Source organism: Lissotriton vulgaris, chromosome 9, assembly GCF_964263255.1.
Source record: "Lissotriton vulgaris chromosome 9, aLisVul1.2, whole genome shotgun sequence".
Taxonomy (NCBI): Eukaryota; Metazoa; Chordata; class Amphibia; order Caudata; family Salamandridae; genus Lissotriton; species Lissotriton vulgaris.
This window is the reverse complement of record NC_141697.1, coordinates 595,583,207-595,600,839: the sequence shown is the minus strand read 5'-3', so window position 1 is coordinate 595,600,839 and position 17,633 is coordinate 595,583,207. Positions and strand designations below refer to the sequence as shown.

Here is a 17,633-nt window from a genome sequence, read left to right as displayed (position 1 = left end):
CAAAGGGGGGACTGGCAATATTCATTAGTCTGTCTCTTAAAATGCAGATCAACCAAGTGCAGTTGGATAACAGGAACATGCAGGTACTGACTCTTAGAAGGGGCAAGAAAGCTATAACTCTAATTAACTTCTACAATTCTGTCGCAAATTTGAACGATTGTAATCTTGTCAGACTTGAAAGTTATCTAAATGAATTTGGTTCAAAACTACCACAGGATAAAATTCTTCTTGGTGACTTTAATACACACATCTGCGGTAATTCTCTCTCGACCACCCTGGGATCCTTGGGCTGTGGACTCAGAACAGGTCCCCACTTCACGCACTGCCAGCGTGGAACTAAATTAAACACCCTAACGGACACCATGAATTTGACCATGGCGCTATCTATGAAAGACGACTCCTTCTCCTTCAAAGTTCCAACCTACAAAGGATCTGAGTCAGGGTCTTTTATAGATCATATTCTTCTTTCTGCTGGAGTTGCCCAACAGGTTTTAAATTTTGACATCCTTGAGAGCATCGACAGTGATCACAATCCTTTGCACCTTGAATTGCAATGCGGCCCCTCAGTGCTCCATAAAAACATTAAGGACCCTGGGGCACTTAAGTTGATCAATAATAACCGCCGCTTAAAATGGAATCTGGTAAACAGCGACAAATTGTATGAGGACGTTGCTTTACACTGTGAACACGAACTTAAGCTCTGTGCTACAAATTCCGCTCCTCCAGAATCCATTCTATCCGCCTTTGCGGTTGTGTCCAAAAGAATAGAGCAATTACTGACGGTAACATCCAAAGGTTCCATTGCTCAACATCCTCGCTGGTTTGATCATGCCTGTTCCTCTGCAAACCGCAAATTAAAAGCTGCTCTTAAAAACAAACCGAGAGACTCTGCACTTATTAAGGCCCTTCGGACAGACTACAAAAAGGCCCTTGCCTTACGCAAGAAGTCAATTAAAGCCAAAACATGGGAATCTTTGCTCGACCCCTCTACTTTGGGCAACAGCTCAAAATTCTGGAGCATAATAAATAAACCACTTTTTGGCAGTCCTAATGAAGAGAGTCTCGGTACAGTTATACCGGAGGACGACTGGATCACTCACTTTGGAGCTATCTTCAAAAGCGACGCCCCACAATCTCCAGAACCACTTCATCTTCCTGAAAGCAACCCGCTACAATTTTCGACTAAAGAAATTGAATTAGGGATACTTGGTCTCTCCAGTAACAAAGCCCCGGGCCCCGACGGTCTCCCACCTGACCTTTTCAAGTCTAACATCACCTTATGGGCTCCCATTCTTACATCTGTCATCAATGCCGGGGTCGAAGTGGGGGCTCCTAAATCTTGGGGAGCATCTACCATCGTCCCTGTTTACAAAAAGGGGGACAGAACAAAAGCGGCCTGCTATAGACCAATCTCCCTGATAAACTCTGTTGCGAAGGTAGTGGGTGGGATTCTACTAAAGAGGCTGAATGCATGGGCCAAACAACACAACATAATGACCCCTGCACAATATGGCTTCAGACCAGGTCATGCAACAACCACACAGTGCCTGAATCTGTATCTAATCAGTGGTAAATACACCCAAGCAAGAGAGGGAACTGTGTATATGGCCTTTATGGACCTTTCCCCTGCTTTTGACTGCGTCGATAGGAGCAAACTATGGGAAGTCCTGCAAAAAATGGGCGTAGAAAATAACTTGATCAACTTTCTGGCCGACTTACACAACGACACCCGAGCAAATGTGCGTTTTACAAGAGACATGAAAGTAACGAGAGATTTTAAAATTAACCGAGGAGTCAGACAGGGCTGTATATTAGCACCTTTTCTTTTTAACTTATATATTAATGGACTTGAAGACCACCTGGTAAAAACAGACACGGATTACCCTAGAATTGGTAAAACAGGCGTACCGGTCCTGTTGTATGCGGACGACGCTGTTCTTTTATCCAGAACCGCACTCGGACTCCAAAAATTACTGGATTCTTTTTTTCCAATTCATGTCCTCACGTGGCCTAAATATTAACAATTCCAAATCTTTTGTTATGACGGTTGGTTTAACTCCCAAAAAACAATACCCCTTCTCAGTTAATGGAGAAAACATACCACTAACAAAAACATTCTCGTATTTGGGTGTACTCTTCGATCATAAACTTAACTGGGGCCCTGCCATAACTAAAAAGAAAGGAGAAATACTGAGGACCAATTCTGGTATAATGGATTTCGCTCGCAAATTGGGTAACACTCCAGTGTCTGCCGTATTGAAGCTTTATCAGGCAAAAAGTGTTGCGGTGGCATGTTACGGAAGTGAACTGTGGGGGTTCTTACCAATAGATACCTTAGTAGCTCTCGAAAACAACTTTCTGAAACAGGTCATGAGTTTACCAAAGAGTACCGCAAACTTTTCCATACATGAGGAACTGGGCATCCCTTATCTAGCTGACAAAATTGCTGCAAACCCTTTGCTCTGCTGGTTAAGCTGTTGGCGCAATACAGCGATTCCACTGACTCATAACATCCTAGCTGAAGCCCTTACTTGGGAAGGTCAACTCAAGTTACCCTGGATGAAATACATTCGCAATTGCTGTAAAGATCTGGGCAGATTAGACCTCTACTTAACACCCCAGAATACCACCAAGCAAGATGTCAATTTTGTAAAAAATACCTGTTACATGAAGCGACAACTCTACAGGGAAGAAATTGAGTTCAAAAAGTCCAGCGTAAGGAACCACGTACTAACAAAGACCTGTGTGTTCTCTGAACCTTATTTATCGTGGAATATATCCAGATATGAACGCTTCCTGATGAGCAGATTTCGATTTGATCTCTATCATCTGCTTTTAGCTGTACCAAGTGGAGCCCATAGAGGCCAAGTGTTGCCAGCTTGCGGCTGCGACAATAAGTCTCCGCAAGACTTGGCTCACTTTTTATTCCTTTGTTCTTATTATTCAAGTCCACGTAATATGTTTTTAAAACCGTTGCTCAAAAAGATGAATTTTACACAAATTAAGCCCGCACTTCTATACCTTCAAATGTTGCATGAAGACAGCACTTTTTTTATCTGTAAGTTTTTAAAAACAGCTCTAAAGTATAGATTAAGTATGGAAGGATGACTCCAAACTGAATTATGTTACAGATACAACTCCGTCTTGATTAAGTAAATGCACATAGGACTACTGTATCATGCCTTTTTAATAATCGCTTAATACTTTTTTTCTCTTAAAACTAATGGAAGATAAACTTTTTCTTTTTATGAACGAATTGTATATTATTGTATTGTGTGCTTTTATGACTGCTTTCCTGTCAGTCGAATAAAGAAACTTTTGATTTGATTTTGGTCTACAACACAACAAATCCTTATAGTAAGGAACAGCAGGAGAAATGGCTTTACTAAGGAGGGGGGAGTAAAGCTATTAATCATAAAATCCAAAGAATTTGGAAAAGTCAGTCAAAAGGAGCCATGGGCGAAACATGGGCGAAATATGGGCGGAGCTTAAAGCACATATGCTGAATACAGTATGTCTGGAAGAGACAGCACAAGCGCTGCCTAGGTGAAACCTAAAAAGCACTGGCAAAGCCAGTAGCTCGCAAAGCCGAGACCTATTGGCTTAGTCAATGCATGTTTCTATGTTCTAAACTCCACAGAAGGTAGTTCAAAGCGGCCATCTTAGCGCAGGACTACTTCCCAGTTAGTAAACCTAACAAGTCAGCAGAGAAAACGGAAAAAGTCAAAGAGGCACGTCGTCTTCCTTGCCACGCTGGAACTGAAACGAGCCTATTTTAGAGGAATGTGCGATGGGATAAATAAAGAAAGAAAGAGCCAGTCAAATGTGAAGCGTACGTCAACGTTGACAGCATAGGAGATGTGTAGATTTCGCCTAGCAACGGAGTCGGAGGCGGCAACTGTTAACATAGAAAAGAGACTATAAAATACTGAGTTTCTTGGGAACAGTTGTGAAACAATATGGAAAAAGCAATTTTTAGGTACATCATAATTGTATAAGGAAAAACATATAGAAGTAGATAAAGCAATTGTCCAGAAATACCGTGTTGTATCATATACCCGAATATGCCGCAAAAAAGTTGAATGAAGAAGTATTTCATATCAATAAAATTTTAATTCATTGTGCTACTAAAATACGTTTGGAAATGTATTCTACCGTACATGCAACGAAAATAAAATAATAATACATTTTTGAAAACACTATTTCGAGAATAAGGACTACCCAAAGGAATAATACACCGCTGTAAGATGGCGTCTTTGTATTCTGACAGTTTTGGTCGCGCATGCAGATGAGCTGGGTAAGATGGGGTCATACAGGGTGGAAGCCTCTGATTGGCTGACAAACAGCGACAGAGACAGGCCCGAAAAGGGTGTGACGGGTTGTGCAAGCAGCCAACTGAGGGTGTCTGACGTGTTCTAGTTTGCAAAAGGGGAGGAGCCCAGAAAGACCGGGACGAAGATGGCGACCAACGATAGAAGCAGGTGAGCTGGGGTACCATAGGAAGTGGTGTGTCCAAGGGGGTGCTGTTAAGAATTTGGGCATCTGAAAGCAATGGTTTCCTTAAGTAAAGTCTAAGTCGGGAACAATCGTTATTTTGGTTACATGGGGTGGTTTGATAAACCTACCCTGTGAAGAGAAATCCCTTCTCAGTTAGAAAAGAGGCTTTAAGGGAAACCCGCCAGCCTACAAGAAATACTGACTTTTATCTTGGTTATCTTTACACACACATTATTAAACTTCTGCGCTGCACGAATGTCAACAGGAAGACAGTTTTTTCTCCCTCAATTTTGCTGAGCTAGTGAGGCTACAAATTTCACAAATGCACCCTCACTCTCGTGCTGTCACGAGTGTCAAAAGATATGTCACAGTGCTCAGAGATGTACTCGTGTCTGTGGTACCCCGCAAGCAAAGAAATGTTTGAACTGGAGGTGGCTTGAGTTGAATTGGCCGTTATCACACTCTGGATGGTAACTTTACAGGACCCACCGAAACCCTACCTGAGAGTATTTTTTTGTTTTAGGATTACATGAAAGTAAATATAAATCAGCATGACGTGTTTTCTAAGGTCCGCTATTTCCATGTCTAAATGCAGCTGCACGACACTGCGTTTTGTCTCGGTTATCCCTGGTTCAAGTGGCTTTGCCTACTCATGATTGCCAAGAGGACTTCCCTGTACTGGAAAGCTCCTTTGTGTGCTGAGCCGCTTATGTTGCATTGAGAACTTGGGTCGACTAATGCATAGGATGCCATTCTGCAACACTTGTAAACCAGCAAGCCTTTCAAAAGTAAGATTTTTTTTTTTTACAATTGTATTCATGCAGCATTTGGTTTAGAGAATGGAGGTGTTGATCGAGGCAGGACATTCCCCTACCTAGAACAAGCACCGGGCAAGGTGCTAATTAAATACACATTTAAACCATCGAATTTGCAGTTTTACAGTTTCAAAATCTCCGTTTTTAAATACCACCATTGCATATTTAGATCATAAATGCAGAATCAATTATACTCGTTTCTGAATGTTAAACATTTTAAGAGTATTAAACTAAATGTGTGTGTATATATTCTGCGAGCGGTTAAACAGCATGGCTACTACTTCCGTTCTCTTTGTACTCAAGAAGAAAATGGGAATGAGGAGTTACACACATTTTAAGTACCACTGACAATTGACATTGGCAGCCCCCTCCCTCACTTTTGTATTGTATTGAAAAAAGGTGTAATAGAATTACATTTATCTGAACACTTCAACGATGATTACTCCGAGACTGTTCACAAGGCGAATCTGGCAGCAGAATGGACACGACAGCTCAAATGAACTGGGCGTTTGTTTCCTTGTATGAGTGGCGGACTCCAGCAGTGCAACTCAGCTGGCTGAAGCCACGGAACTGAATTAAAATAAAACGATTACTGTGAAGTAGCTTTCTAGCTACTTGTTGACGTCAACCAATCAAATGTTCTGTGTTGCGTCTGGGGTGTATAAACTGTGCCTTCATAAAGTCTATAAAACTGGTAAGGAAACTGTAATTTGTTTAAAGAATTTATTTTTCTCTTGAGTATACCTGAGTCTTGGTTACTCTTTTCTCATGCATTAGGCTGTTTTAGTTAACCTAATCTCAAATGATTTGATTTTCCCCTTTTACAAAAGATCAACATCTTTGGTCCAGTTTTGTTGAACTGGAGATAGGGGAGACCGCATTGCCTACCTGCCACGACTTGTTGCCATTTCCTGCGGAGACTGCTGCCTGTCTACAGGGTCAGAGGGAGCTTTACCGCTGGGGTTCGCACTATTGAGAGCGCCGTTGCCTTGACGTACTGGTCCCCCCCGCCGCCGCTTTGTACATCGGACGCGGCCGCCGAGCGGGGGGACTACAGGCCCCACAATCCCTGGCTGGGATAGCTCCGCCCACCTACGCCCTTTCACCCGCCCGGAGGCACACAAAACACCGAGGCTTCCTCCGCGTTGCGGGGACGCGCGCGTGCGGCGCCGGGCTAAGCCCGGGCAAAGGGCGGGCCCTCTGAGGCACGAACAGGCAATGCCATTTCCCTGATATCTCCATCTTCGAGCAGCTAAGGTACTGTACTACACGTGGAAAATATCGTGGATTATTGCTGTACATCTTCTACTGAACTTTCTTCGGCCAGTATTACCAGCCATTCTTACCCTCCATTCTTTCGCCGGTTACCAGATGGGGGTCAGTAGGAAGATGGTTCTGATCCGTTACTGAATTGCCCAGGAACCCGGATTAGTAGGAGGGGTTACTGTTAAAGATGAGGATTTGATCTACCTTATATGAACTTAAGTAGGACTTTGCTGAAAAGTAACCCTGTTATGCAGGCGACCTAACTGAGGTGAATACGATCTTAGTGCTGGTCGCTTTGAAGAGGTTATCTCATACTGAGTTGGATCCTAGCTGCCGTTTGTATTTGGTCTTTGAACTGATTGGAGCAGGAATCTCCTTATCGTTGTATGATAGTGTTTCCCCCCGTTTTGTTAGTATTAGTATTGTTAGTATTGTGTATTGCTCCTATAGTCAATTATTTGAGTGCCGTTTTTGACTTCTGATAGCATCTTTATTCTGCTGTAAACATGCCTAGAAAATTGGCACCTGTAGCCACAGATTCACTTAACACCTTAGATTCTTTCTTAGTACAAGTGGTCAAAAAAATAAATAATGAAAGAAGGCAATCCCTAGGTTTGAGCCAATCACCAATTTTGCCCCCAACGAGCCCTTCCCCTAATGCACCAATGTCTGATACACCATCACAAGACCCCACAACATATATACCCGACCTTAATTCTCAAGACATCGGCAATGATGATGAAAACTCAGATCTGCTAGTTGACTTGTCAACAAATGCAGTGTCTGACCCTGATCAACAGCAAAATATTGTAGTGGAAGTTCCCTCATCCCCGTTGCCCGTAATACGGCCTGTGAGAACCTGTAGAAAATCTCAGTCTAAACGTGGGGGGAAACAGTCAGGAAGAAAAAAGCTCACTACACCGCCTAGGCGCAAAGTGAAAAATGTGGAGTGTGATGATGACGATGAGTTAAGACATATCATTGACGACAACCTATTCAATAGGATCTCAGATATGATAGACATGAAAATCAGGACCATCATTAAGCCATTGATTGGGAAGATAGACAAATTAACTGCTGAGGTGAAAAAGATGGGTGGGTCGCAAAGTAAGTTGGCTGACGAATTGGGGAATCTACTTACTCATGTCATTAAACCAGTAGCTATAGCTGAGGAGGAGACTGGTGCAGACATAGGCCCTACGGAAGGCCAACTACAGTCTATCCCGCCAGGGCAGCTACCACCACCTGCGCCTAGCCAGGAAGCAGTAAGAGAGTCCCTCACTTTACCACCTGTTGTGCCAGCACCACTGCATCTAGGGGATGATTCATCACAATTCATCATGGAAGCTTCACCAGTAGTTCTGGTATTGGCCAACGTCCCTACTTTATCACATGGCCAAATAGAATCTACTCAAGGACTAAAAGATAAAGCTTTACATTGGCTCACTAATAATATGCAAATGGCATATCAGGGGACTGACCAGCTAGCAGGGAAAATTGTAATGACAAGGAGGGTATCATGGATTAGGAACAAGCCAAAGAAGTTTAAGGGGGACTGCGTAGTATTAAACTTTGCTAACACAGAGGTACTCCCAAATGTCCTGGCCAACATCTTCCCACCTCAACGAAGAAGTGGTTCCATAATCCCCCTAACTCTGAAATTCTTTAATAGTGAGAATCAGATCGCGACCTCCTCTAACATCCCTAGACCTAGAAGGAATACAAGAGTCACTAACTGGGAAGGGGATACTCGACCCAGATATAACAACGACCGTTTCCATCCTATGATAAGTCTTGGTACAGGGCACTGTAACTATCCAACTGGGCTAACTGCCAGAACACCTAGGTTAAATTGGCCCATTATAAACAGGTGGGGACCAAGCACCCCGGGATATGATCACAGAGGTCAGGGAAATGGGTTTATAGCCCAGATGGGAAATGAACAGCTCTCGATGCGCCCAAATACCCCACGACCCATGTGGAACACGACAGCAAGCGGACGGGGTCAGGCGGCCAACCCTTTTGACTGGGGATTTGGAACGGGAAATAGGTTTGGAGTCTTATCCAATTTAAATGACTGCGATTGACATATGGAGGATACTAATTTGGTAAAAGATGCCTTAAATCAGCAACTAGATCAGAGCACTCAACTTATTAATGGCTCAGATCCCAGTGAGTTCATCTCCCAGATAGGGCAAGAAGACCAAGTCACATCAAACCATGAACATCTCCCCACTTTAAATTTAAACTTGTTTGAGCACTGTGCGAATCAGAGCCTTGCCAGTGATAACCTGCAGAGCCTTTCGAAAGTGGGATCCAAAGAAGGGACCCAACTGCCACAAGCAGCTGAAGGGGCATTGGCGCGGTACTCGGAGCCTAAGACACCCACAGATTCTTGCAAGATGATAAGTTGGAACATAGCAGGGCTAAATGCAAAACGACAGGATAAGGCATGGTCAAGCTTTGTTTTAGGCCACCATATTATTGCCCTCCAGGAAACCTGGGACACATCCGCCAATCTTTGGTGGGATGGGTTTACCAGTTTTACTAAAGCAGCTGTCCCCAGTCGTATGGGGAGAGCTAAGGGAGGCCTTGTAATTCTGTTTTCCATAGATCTGAAGGGAAGTTGCAGGCAGATTAGCAATGATTCCCATAACATATTAATGGTAGAAAGAGTGACTAATAATACTAGCAGGACTATATATATAAACTTTTATAATTCTGGGAACAGCGACCATAGAGGATGTAACATTGCTAACCTAGATATAATTTTAAAATTAGCCAGCCAGAATACCAAGTATGATTTAGAGTATATTTTATTAGGCGATTTTAACATTCACCCATGTAACCTAGTCTGTAGGAGAAGTAGTGATGATGGGGACGAAGGATCAGAGGGACCCCACTTCGAACATACTACAGAGGGAGAGGAGTTAAAAGATTTTCTTGCAAACTTCGATTTACACGAACCAGATGGTGGCCCCAGATTGCCAACTTTTACTGGTGTCCTCCAAGGTACAATAATAGATTATATCTTTGTAACCCAAGGTATTTTAATCCGGGTTATTGCCTATCGTACGGTACAAACACATTTTAGCGATCATAACCCGGTAGTACTTGAAGTGGCTTGGGGAGTCCACATGGGGTTACCCCCAATGTTATCAAGGCCCGCTCACCCCCTGAGGACTTCCGATCAAGGCAGGCGTGTGAAATGGGCAAAGGTGGTCCCGGGAGAATTCTATGCAGAAAATTTCCTAAAGATTAAGGACCTGGATGAGATTTGTAAAAATCCTCGTGCCCAGAGCAAAGAAACTGTAGAGGCATTTGAGGCAATATGTGGGCAGGTGTCACAGGATCTCTTAGTTAAGCCAAAAAAAGGAACCCCAGGAAATAAGCGCTGGTTTGACTCAGCATGTTCTAAAGCCCATAGATTACTGCTGGCAGCCCTTAAAAACACCCCCAGGGAAAAAGATGAGATCACCAGACTAAGGAACACTTACAAGCTAGCCGTAAAAAACGAAAGGAAACTATTAAACATGAAGCGTGGGATAACCTTCTTTCGGTAGCAGTCCTGAAGGATAGTAGGAAATTTTGGGAGATTATTAAACAGCCTTTTTTCTCAGATGATAATAATGAATCCATGGACTGTGTTATCCCTGACGAAAAATGGTTGTCTCATTTTAAAAATGTTTACGGGGATACTGACTAAGTAACTAAAAGTGTTCCGTCGGTAACCTTAGCCGCCCGCCCCATCTTTTTCAACCATCAAGAAGTGGAAAAAGCTATCTTGGCTACCAGAAAGCATAAGGCACACGGTCCCGATGGAGTCCCCGCTGACTTTTTCATGTATTCACCAAAATTGTGGGCAGAGGTTTTGGCAAACGTGTTCAATGCAGTCAATGGCAATCTTGCTCCTGCCTCGTGGGACACCTCTACCATCGTCCCTATTTTTAAAAAAGGCCTGCGGAATGATCCCGGCTGTTACAGGCCTATATCCCTCCTGGATTCATCTGTAAAAATCTTAGGTAGAGTCCTTTTATCTAGGTTAAGGGAAAATGTTGAGAGCTGTGGTGGGTTGTCTGAGATCCAATATGGTTTTAGGGAAAGAAAAGGGACCATTGAACAGTGCGCCAACTTACACTTGCTCATCTCCAAATATACTGTGGCCAAGGAGGGGTCCGTGTTCCTAGCTTTCATGGATCTCTCCTCGGCTTTTGATCTGGTCAATAGGACAAAGTTGTGGGCCATTTTGTTGGAGATGGGTATTGACGAGGCATTGGTTACCTTTATGGCCACTCTGCACCAAGAGCTCTTTGCAGCCGTACGTGTAACGAATGAGGGTAGGTGTACCCCCCTCTTTAAATCATTAAAGGGGGTACGGCAAGGCTGCATATTAGCCCCATTACTCTTCACCATCTATATCAACGGCTTGGGCGCGCACCTAGGGGAGCAGGAAGCCGACGTCCCGCATGCAGGAGCCGTTAAAATCCCGGCGCTCCTATATGCGGATGACGCCGTACTGATCGCTCGCACGGGTGTCGGCCTCCAGCGCCTCTTGAATGCCTTTGGTTAGTTTATGGAGCGATTGCATCTTAAGGTAAACGTAACCAAGTCACACACAATGGTGGTGGGCCGTGAGTGTAGTAAGAAGAGAAGCAAAACATTCACATGTAGGGGGGACACGGTTTCAAGGGTATCTACATTTCCCTATTTAGGCGTACTGTTTGATCAGAAAGGGACCTGGGGCCCGCATGTAAGAGCCAAGAGGTTGGCTGTCATTAGATCATCATCAGCACTCTTGGGTTTTGCTGGTAGGCTAGGGGCTAGGCCTATGGAAGCTTTGTTAAAAATCTATAAGAGTAAACCTGTGGCCATTGCACTATATGGTTCCGCATTGTGGGGTTATGTAAACTTGGAACCAATCCAGAGAGCAGAGAATAGATTCATTAGAACCCTGCTTTCTGTACCACAGTCGACCCCAACCTACTCCATTCACAAAGAAGTGGGCCTAAACTTCTTGTCTGACATGCTGAGCATGGCCCCTCTGATCTTTTGGTTAAAAACGTGGATGAATCAAGAACTCCCATAAGATCATGTCTGATGTTCTGTCCCTGGACAATTATAATAAGATTCCCTGGCTGGCCTATCTGGCTAGGGCATTCTCAGACCTGGGACGTCCGGAGCTTTTTTCCTCCCCCGAGGACATCAAGGTACATGATATCGATTTTGTAAAAAAGTCCTTCATGGGAAGGAGGGAAGCATGCCGTGAAGAATGTGAACTGGCAAAACCGTCAGTGAGGGAACATTGCCTTCTTGTTAACTCATTTTCACTAGCACCTTATCTTGGTTTTGTGACAATTCCCTTCCATAGGTTCCTCTTAACTAAGTTCAGATTTAATTTGTTACATTTTTATTTAGGTTCTTTTAAAAGTTGGCAGAAGCCGGAATTATCCTTGCCTTGTAGCTGCGACCAGTTCTCTGTACAAGATACAATGCATTTTGTCATGTTTTGCGGGCTGTATCTAGAGCCAAGGAAAAAATACTTGTTGCCTATTCTTAAAGAGGCAGGCTTCACTCAAGTGAGACCGGCCCTGCTCGTTTTACAATTACTTCCCAATCCCTACATCACTTTTTGTATAGCTAACTTTCTGGTAGCCGCTTCAAGGGTGAAAGCTGCCTGTCTAGATTCGCCTTAAAGCAAATGTTTTATTATTTATACTCCTTTTTGAATGTAACACTTTTAATTGTCTGTAAATACTTTTTAAATTGTCTGTCTGTATTTACCGTTTTTAGGAAAAAACCTTGTATGAAATGTTCATCTTTTTCTCCTCTTTGTATGGCTTTTAAATAAGCCAAATAAAGATATTCTGACTGACTGACTGACTGAACTGGAGATAGGTTCTTTCTCAAAAGCATGCATACTAGTAATTTAATTTTAAAATGCTGGAATATGGCCAGACGACAAGAGTTTTCTACCTACCCATTGAAAGTTGAGGAGTGGGTGACAATGGTGTACCTACTTTAAGGGGAAGTTATGTGGTAGTTAATTTGTGGGTGTAAGAGGACCAGGAGGGGTAGGAGTATTCCTGAGTTAGCTGTTCCTAAAAGACTTGTTTTCAGCTTCTTTCTGAAAGTTGTTGGAGGCATGTCTGCTCTTGGCAGAATGCTAATCCAGATTTTGCTAGTAACCAGGGTGCAAGTCCTAAACAAGCATTTTCAAAGCAATAGGTCTCCCATTTGCCAGTGTTTACGCTATTGGCATTGAAAATGACAATGCTTTTTATTGATGTGTTTTTAAAAGGAACACACATATAAAAGGCATTGTTGTTTTTTTAAATAATTAACAACAAAAGAGAGCCTATTATTGTGAATTTCTAAAAGACAATATGTCTAAGTGACGAAACACACAGTGACTGGACTAAATGAAATGGGTGGCCAAAAAACTAAAGGAATAATAACAACAACGAGAGAGAGAGGGAAAGGACACTCTCGGTCCCCCACGAAGTAGTAATAAACAACAAAAGAGTGCCCACTGAAGGGTACAGGTGTCCAGCACAGAGACAAGGAAAGTTTGAATCTACCTTCGTAGGAATTTCCCAGGGATTCTTTTTAAGCCCTCACTCACCACCCTGGGTGGTGACATGCTTCATCATTGGGCCCACCGGGAGAAACCGAATGTCTCCCCGGTGTGCTGCGACGCCAGGTTACTGCGGAGCGGGGTTTTTTTGACAGAATGTGAAAAGGTGAGTAATATTAAAAAATACCGACAGCTCTTACCACACAAAAAACTTTATTCCGTGGTTGGCTGGGTATTAGTTAAAAAGTATGTGATGGGAAATCTGCCAACTAATGTGTTGGATGTTTTCCCCTCAAGGTTTACAATGGGGTCAACATGTTTCTGCCCTTTAAGTGTACATGTGTTACTGGGCATTCGTCAGGACCATGTAAATGTGTACCTCGGCGGTATAGGCGCGCTAAGGCCTACCCTGACCAGAGGACGTGAAAGTTAAAAGACTGATTATGTGTCAAAAAAGGGGTGCAAAAAGAACAAACCAAAAAGAGGGTTCGAGCTAAAGTATGCGAACCTGTGGTCTGAAAAAGATTGACAAACACACATGAAAAGACAAAACGTAAAGGTTACTGGGTGGACTGGAGCGTCTTTCTGCTACAACTGTAAATAGAGCTCTGTGCTTGGACTAAGGATGAGAAGCGTGCCCACGGTGAATTTGTTAGTTAGTATGTTACTGTGAGAAGTTGGCCCGATATGCAACGTTCGCTATTCTAGCGACCGCTATGTATCGTTCCAACGACCCTTATGGTGTTTGGTTGTAAGTCAACCTATAGACCAGCTATCCTAGTAGCGTGGATACGAGCAGTCTAAGGCTAAAGACTCGAGAGGGCGCGTTAAGCCAGCTGTTTACCACACATGTACCCCTTGAACACCCAGTGAAAGGACACCACACAAGTGTTATGAAAATAAACAGTATATTTATTAAGAATCACAACAGCCCTGTGCTCTTTATGAGGACAGGGTACTAAGCACAAACCAAATCTCTTTAGCAAATACTTCAAGTGCACAATTAAAACAAGTGTCCGAAGACACGGAAAGATTAAGGTCTCGGGCGGACCCGATAAGGCAAGTCGGAAGCGAGGGACTCGGGACCCTAGAGTAAGGAGGCTATGCAGGCACCGAAATGCCGAGTTACCTAGCCACGAGGGCTGCGGCTGCACAAGTCTTACAGGCGTCGGGGTCTTCGCTGACGAGCCAGGAGCCGGAAGAAAAGGAGTTGCTGGCCGGCGACCAGTGCTGAATAGTTCGTAGAGATCCAAGCCTGGATCGGAGATTGATGAAACCTGAAAGCAGAGGGGACCAAGTTCGTACTACTAGCCAGTAGTCAGAGGGTACCAGGAAGGCACCGGTTGGCCGTCACCTCGACCAGGTGAGTGGGCGACGCTAGGCTCTGCAGTCTCACGGACCAGGAGGCGTTGTCGGCGACCACGGCGGAGGTGCGAGCTGTCCCACGAAGGATGATGCTGTCGGCGTCGCTGGGCCCAGGATGGGGCAACAAGCCTTGGCAGTTCTCAGGGCCACGTGGTAGGCCTAAGATGGCGTCTTGAGTGGACCAGGAGGGTCCGGGGTGCTTCTCGCAAAGATGGAAGCAAGGGCCAGTCTGGAGCAACCAGACCAGCAGTGATGATCCTCGGATGTCGTCACAGAAGGACACAAGCCAGCGGCTAGTGACCAGACAACGTGCTGAGCAGCGAGCAGAAGGGCCCCACGCAGATCGTGGAGATGCTGGGAGACTGCACTTCGGTGCTGGAGCGGCTCAGGGTCGGGGCTTCTCGGACCCCAGAGCACTCACCAGAGAGTTACCTCGATGGTCGTGCTGGCGTTAAGAGCGTGCAGGTTCTGATGATGGCCGGTCCCTCGAGGTCTCGTCGCACCCACAGATCACAGCTGAGCTGATGACGTGGGTAGAGGTCAGAGGTGCCAGGGAAGCCGGTTCTCGTCGAGCTGGGCCGTCGGATTCCTTGAGGAAGGACTTACAGCAAACCGCAGAGTTCTTAGTTGGTGCCCGCTGATGCAGGGTGACTACTCCTTAGTCACAAGGGAGAAATCTTGAGAAGAGTCTTGAATGTCCTTTCGTAGAAAGTAGTTCTTGAATCAAAGATGATCTAATTTGGAAGGGTCCCCGCTCCGGTCTTTATTCTAAAGAAAGGGGTGGGTACATGACTAGGTCCTGCCCTAAGGGTGGGACCAGGAAGGGGGGTAGTTACGCCCCTCTCCCCTGCCGGACTTTCCCCAGGCCAGGGCCGTCGCCCCTGGAACTGGTTCTAACCGGCAGATGCGTAGTGAGCACCGGGGTGCCACTCCGCAGTCACCTTCTCGCCAAAAGCCCTACCTACCCAGAATACACAAACCCTGTCTGGGACGGTGCGAACACCGCCCTCGACGGGAAACCCTTTGTCCAAGTGCTCCTCGCTGGAAGGACTCCCAGCAGCAGGAGGTCAGACTCGTGTCTGTGGTGGCAGCATCCATTTTGTGGAGCTGAGGCTTCAGTTAACTTTAACCGGGGTTCACAGTTACGTACATGTCGTGTCCCTCTAGAAGGGTGGGATGCTAACCTCATCGCCAGAATTGGTGAGAGGGCAGCACCCCGATTCGTATGACACCTTACTCGACATGCCTGGATAACGCGACACCGGAGTTACCGTTATGGTACGCGTTATCATGGAACAGCCATTGGGTCTTGATTCCGCAAGCTGCAACCGGGCTCGGCTCGGGCCTGAACCTAGCTCACACGAGCCCACGCACTCTGCCTTCAGGATTGTTAAGGCCTGCCATAGGAGTGACTGATAGGAACTCGGGTGTCCATGGTATGGTTAGATATAGAGCTACTATACCTAAAGCGAAGGGTGGTTACACGGCTTCGCCCCAGCTGTCGTGCAGCCAGTTGTGTCAAATTTAGGAGGCCAGCCAGGGGTGGCATAATACATGCTTCAGCCCCTGGCGGCCCTGGGTACACCTATGCCCTGAGTTACAGGGTCTGATAAGGTGGCCCAGTACCAATTGGAAATGTACCTAGGGTACATGGAATCCATTTTAAAGAGAGAGCAGTAGGCCTGGGGTCCTGATTGGCAGGGTCCCAGGTCGACTATGTCCAAAACCAGCTAAAACACAGGGCAAAAAGTTGGGGGCAACCATAGTCAGGATGTACCTTCCTACACAACCCCCCCCCAAACGAAAGGAGATAAGGCTATCCTTGTCCAGGTAAGCCTCTATTACCTAAGTGGCCATATAAGGAAGGACCAGCTCTGGCTTGGTTTCCCCCTGTGTCATGGTCCACTAGGCAACCCCTCACCCTAAGGGTATCTGAGGGTCTCCACCATAGGGAATCTCTGTCTCTGGTGTGTCTTGGGAAAGAAGAAGGCTGATGCTGGGATGGAGTACTGAAGTGAGGCTCCTCTACCTTTGGGCTCAACTTCCTCCAATCACCATTCATCATGTGCGCTTTTCTTTCTTTAGCTGAGATGCACTGAGCTCTCAGGGTCAGCCTCTGGCTACCTAAAGCTGGAGGCTGAGTCCCTCTGTTTGGCTTACTGGAGGGACAGGTCAGGTCTGGGGTTTTTAGGCCCCATGTTTGGCTGTGCCCAACAGTGTCCAGCTGTGGGAGTTCCCTAACTACTTTTAAGGGGGATCCCTCAGGAGTCTGTTCTATTTTCACTTGGCTAGGTTTACCAGCTTCAGTGATCCTAATCTGTTGATTACGGGGTTCTTTTGGACAGGGGGCCCTTTTGGGTCCACCACTGGCCTCCCTGTCCTCTTCAGCCCTGGGCTGACTGAGGCAGGGTAGAGAGGTGCAGGTTACCTGCTCCAGACTGTGTCCCACCTGGGAAGGGTCCACTGCCATCAGGGGCTCTGCCAGGCTAGGCCTGACTACCTCTGGGGCAGTTCCTTCAACAGGGGTAGAGTCAGTTCCCTGAGGAGGCTGGCTCTCACCTAGTGTCTGGGAGGGGGAAGACTCTTCTTCCTCCTCAATGCTCTCTGTTTGAGTGGAGTGATCCATTGTTTCAGGCTTCATAACCTCACTATCTGTTTGAGTAGAGGCTGAGACCATTTCAACCTTGCCAACCTTTTCAGGAGGGCACTCAGTCTGTGTTTGGGCTGTGACTGTCACAGCCCTCCTATCCTGTCCTGGAAAGTCTGTCTGAGCCTGGGCAGTGGCTACCACTGCCCTTCCAACCTTTTCGGGGAGGAATGGTGCTTGGACTGGGGCTGTAGCTATTACTGCCCCACTAACCTGTCTGGATAGGCCTATCATTCTGGAGTGAGTTTCTTGCTCCACCTCAGCCCATGCTGAGAGTTCCAGGTCATTCCCCAGTAAGCAATCTACAGGTAGGTTATCTGTCACTGCCACTCTCATGGGCCCTGTGACATTACCCCAGCTGAGCTTGACTACTGCCATGGGATGCCTTCTCTTCATTCCATGAATGTCCGTCACCTGATAAGTAAAACCAGGGGTCAGTTGAGCAGAGGGGACCAGATGGTCACTCACC

General features: G+C 45.7%; 1 protein-coding gene across 2 annotated transcripts in view; it reads left to right on the top strand.

The window, feature by feature from the left end:
• The first annotated feature begins 4,373 nt into the window (after window positions 1–4,373).
• GANAB (glucosidase II alpha subunit) overlaps window positions 4,374–17,633 on the top strand; it is a 300,835-nt gene continuing 287,575 nt past the window's right edge. For both annotated transcript variants that reach the window (XM_086938196.1, XM_086938195.1), the window contains exon 1: window positions 4,374–4,481. In XM_086938196.1, the coding sequence (XP_086794322.1) occupies window positions 4,459–4,481 (23 nt within the window). In that variant the 5' untranslated portion in view covers window positions 4,374–4,458. The remainder of the gene's footprint in view (window positions 4,482–17,633) is intronic.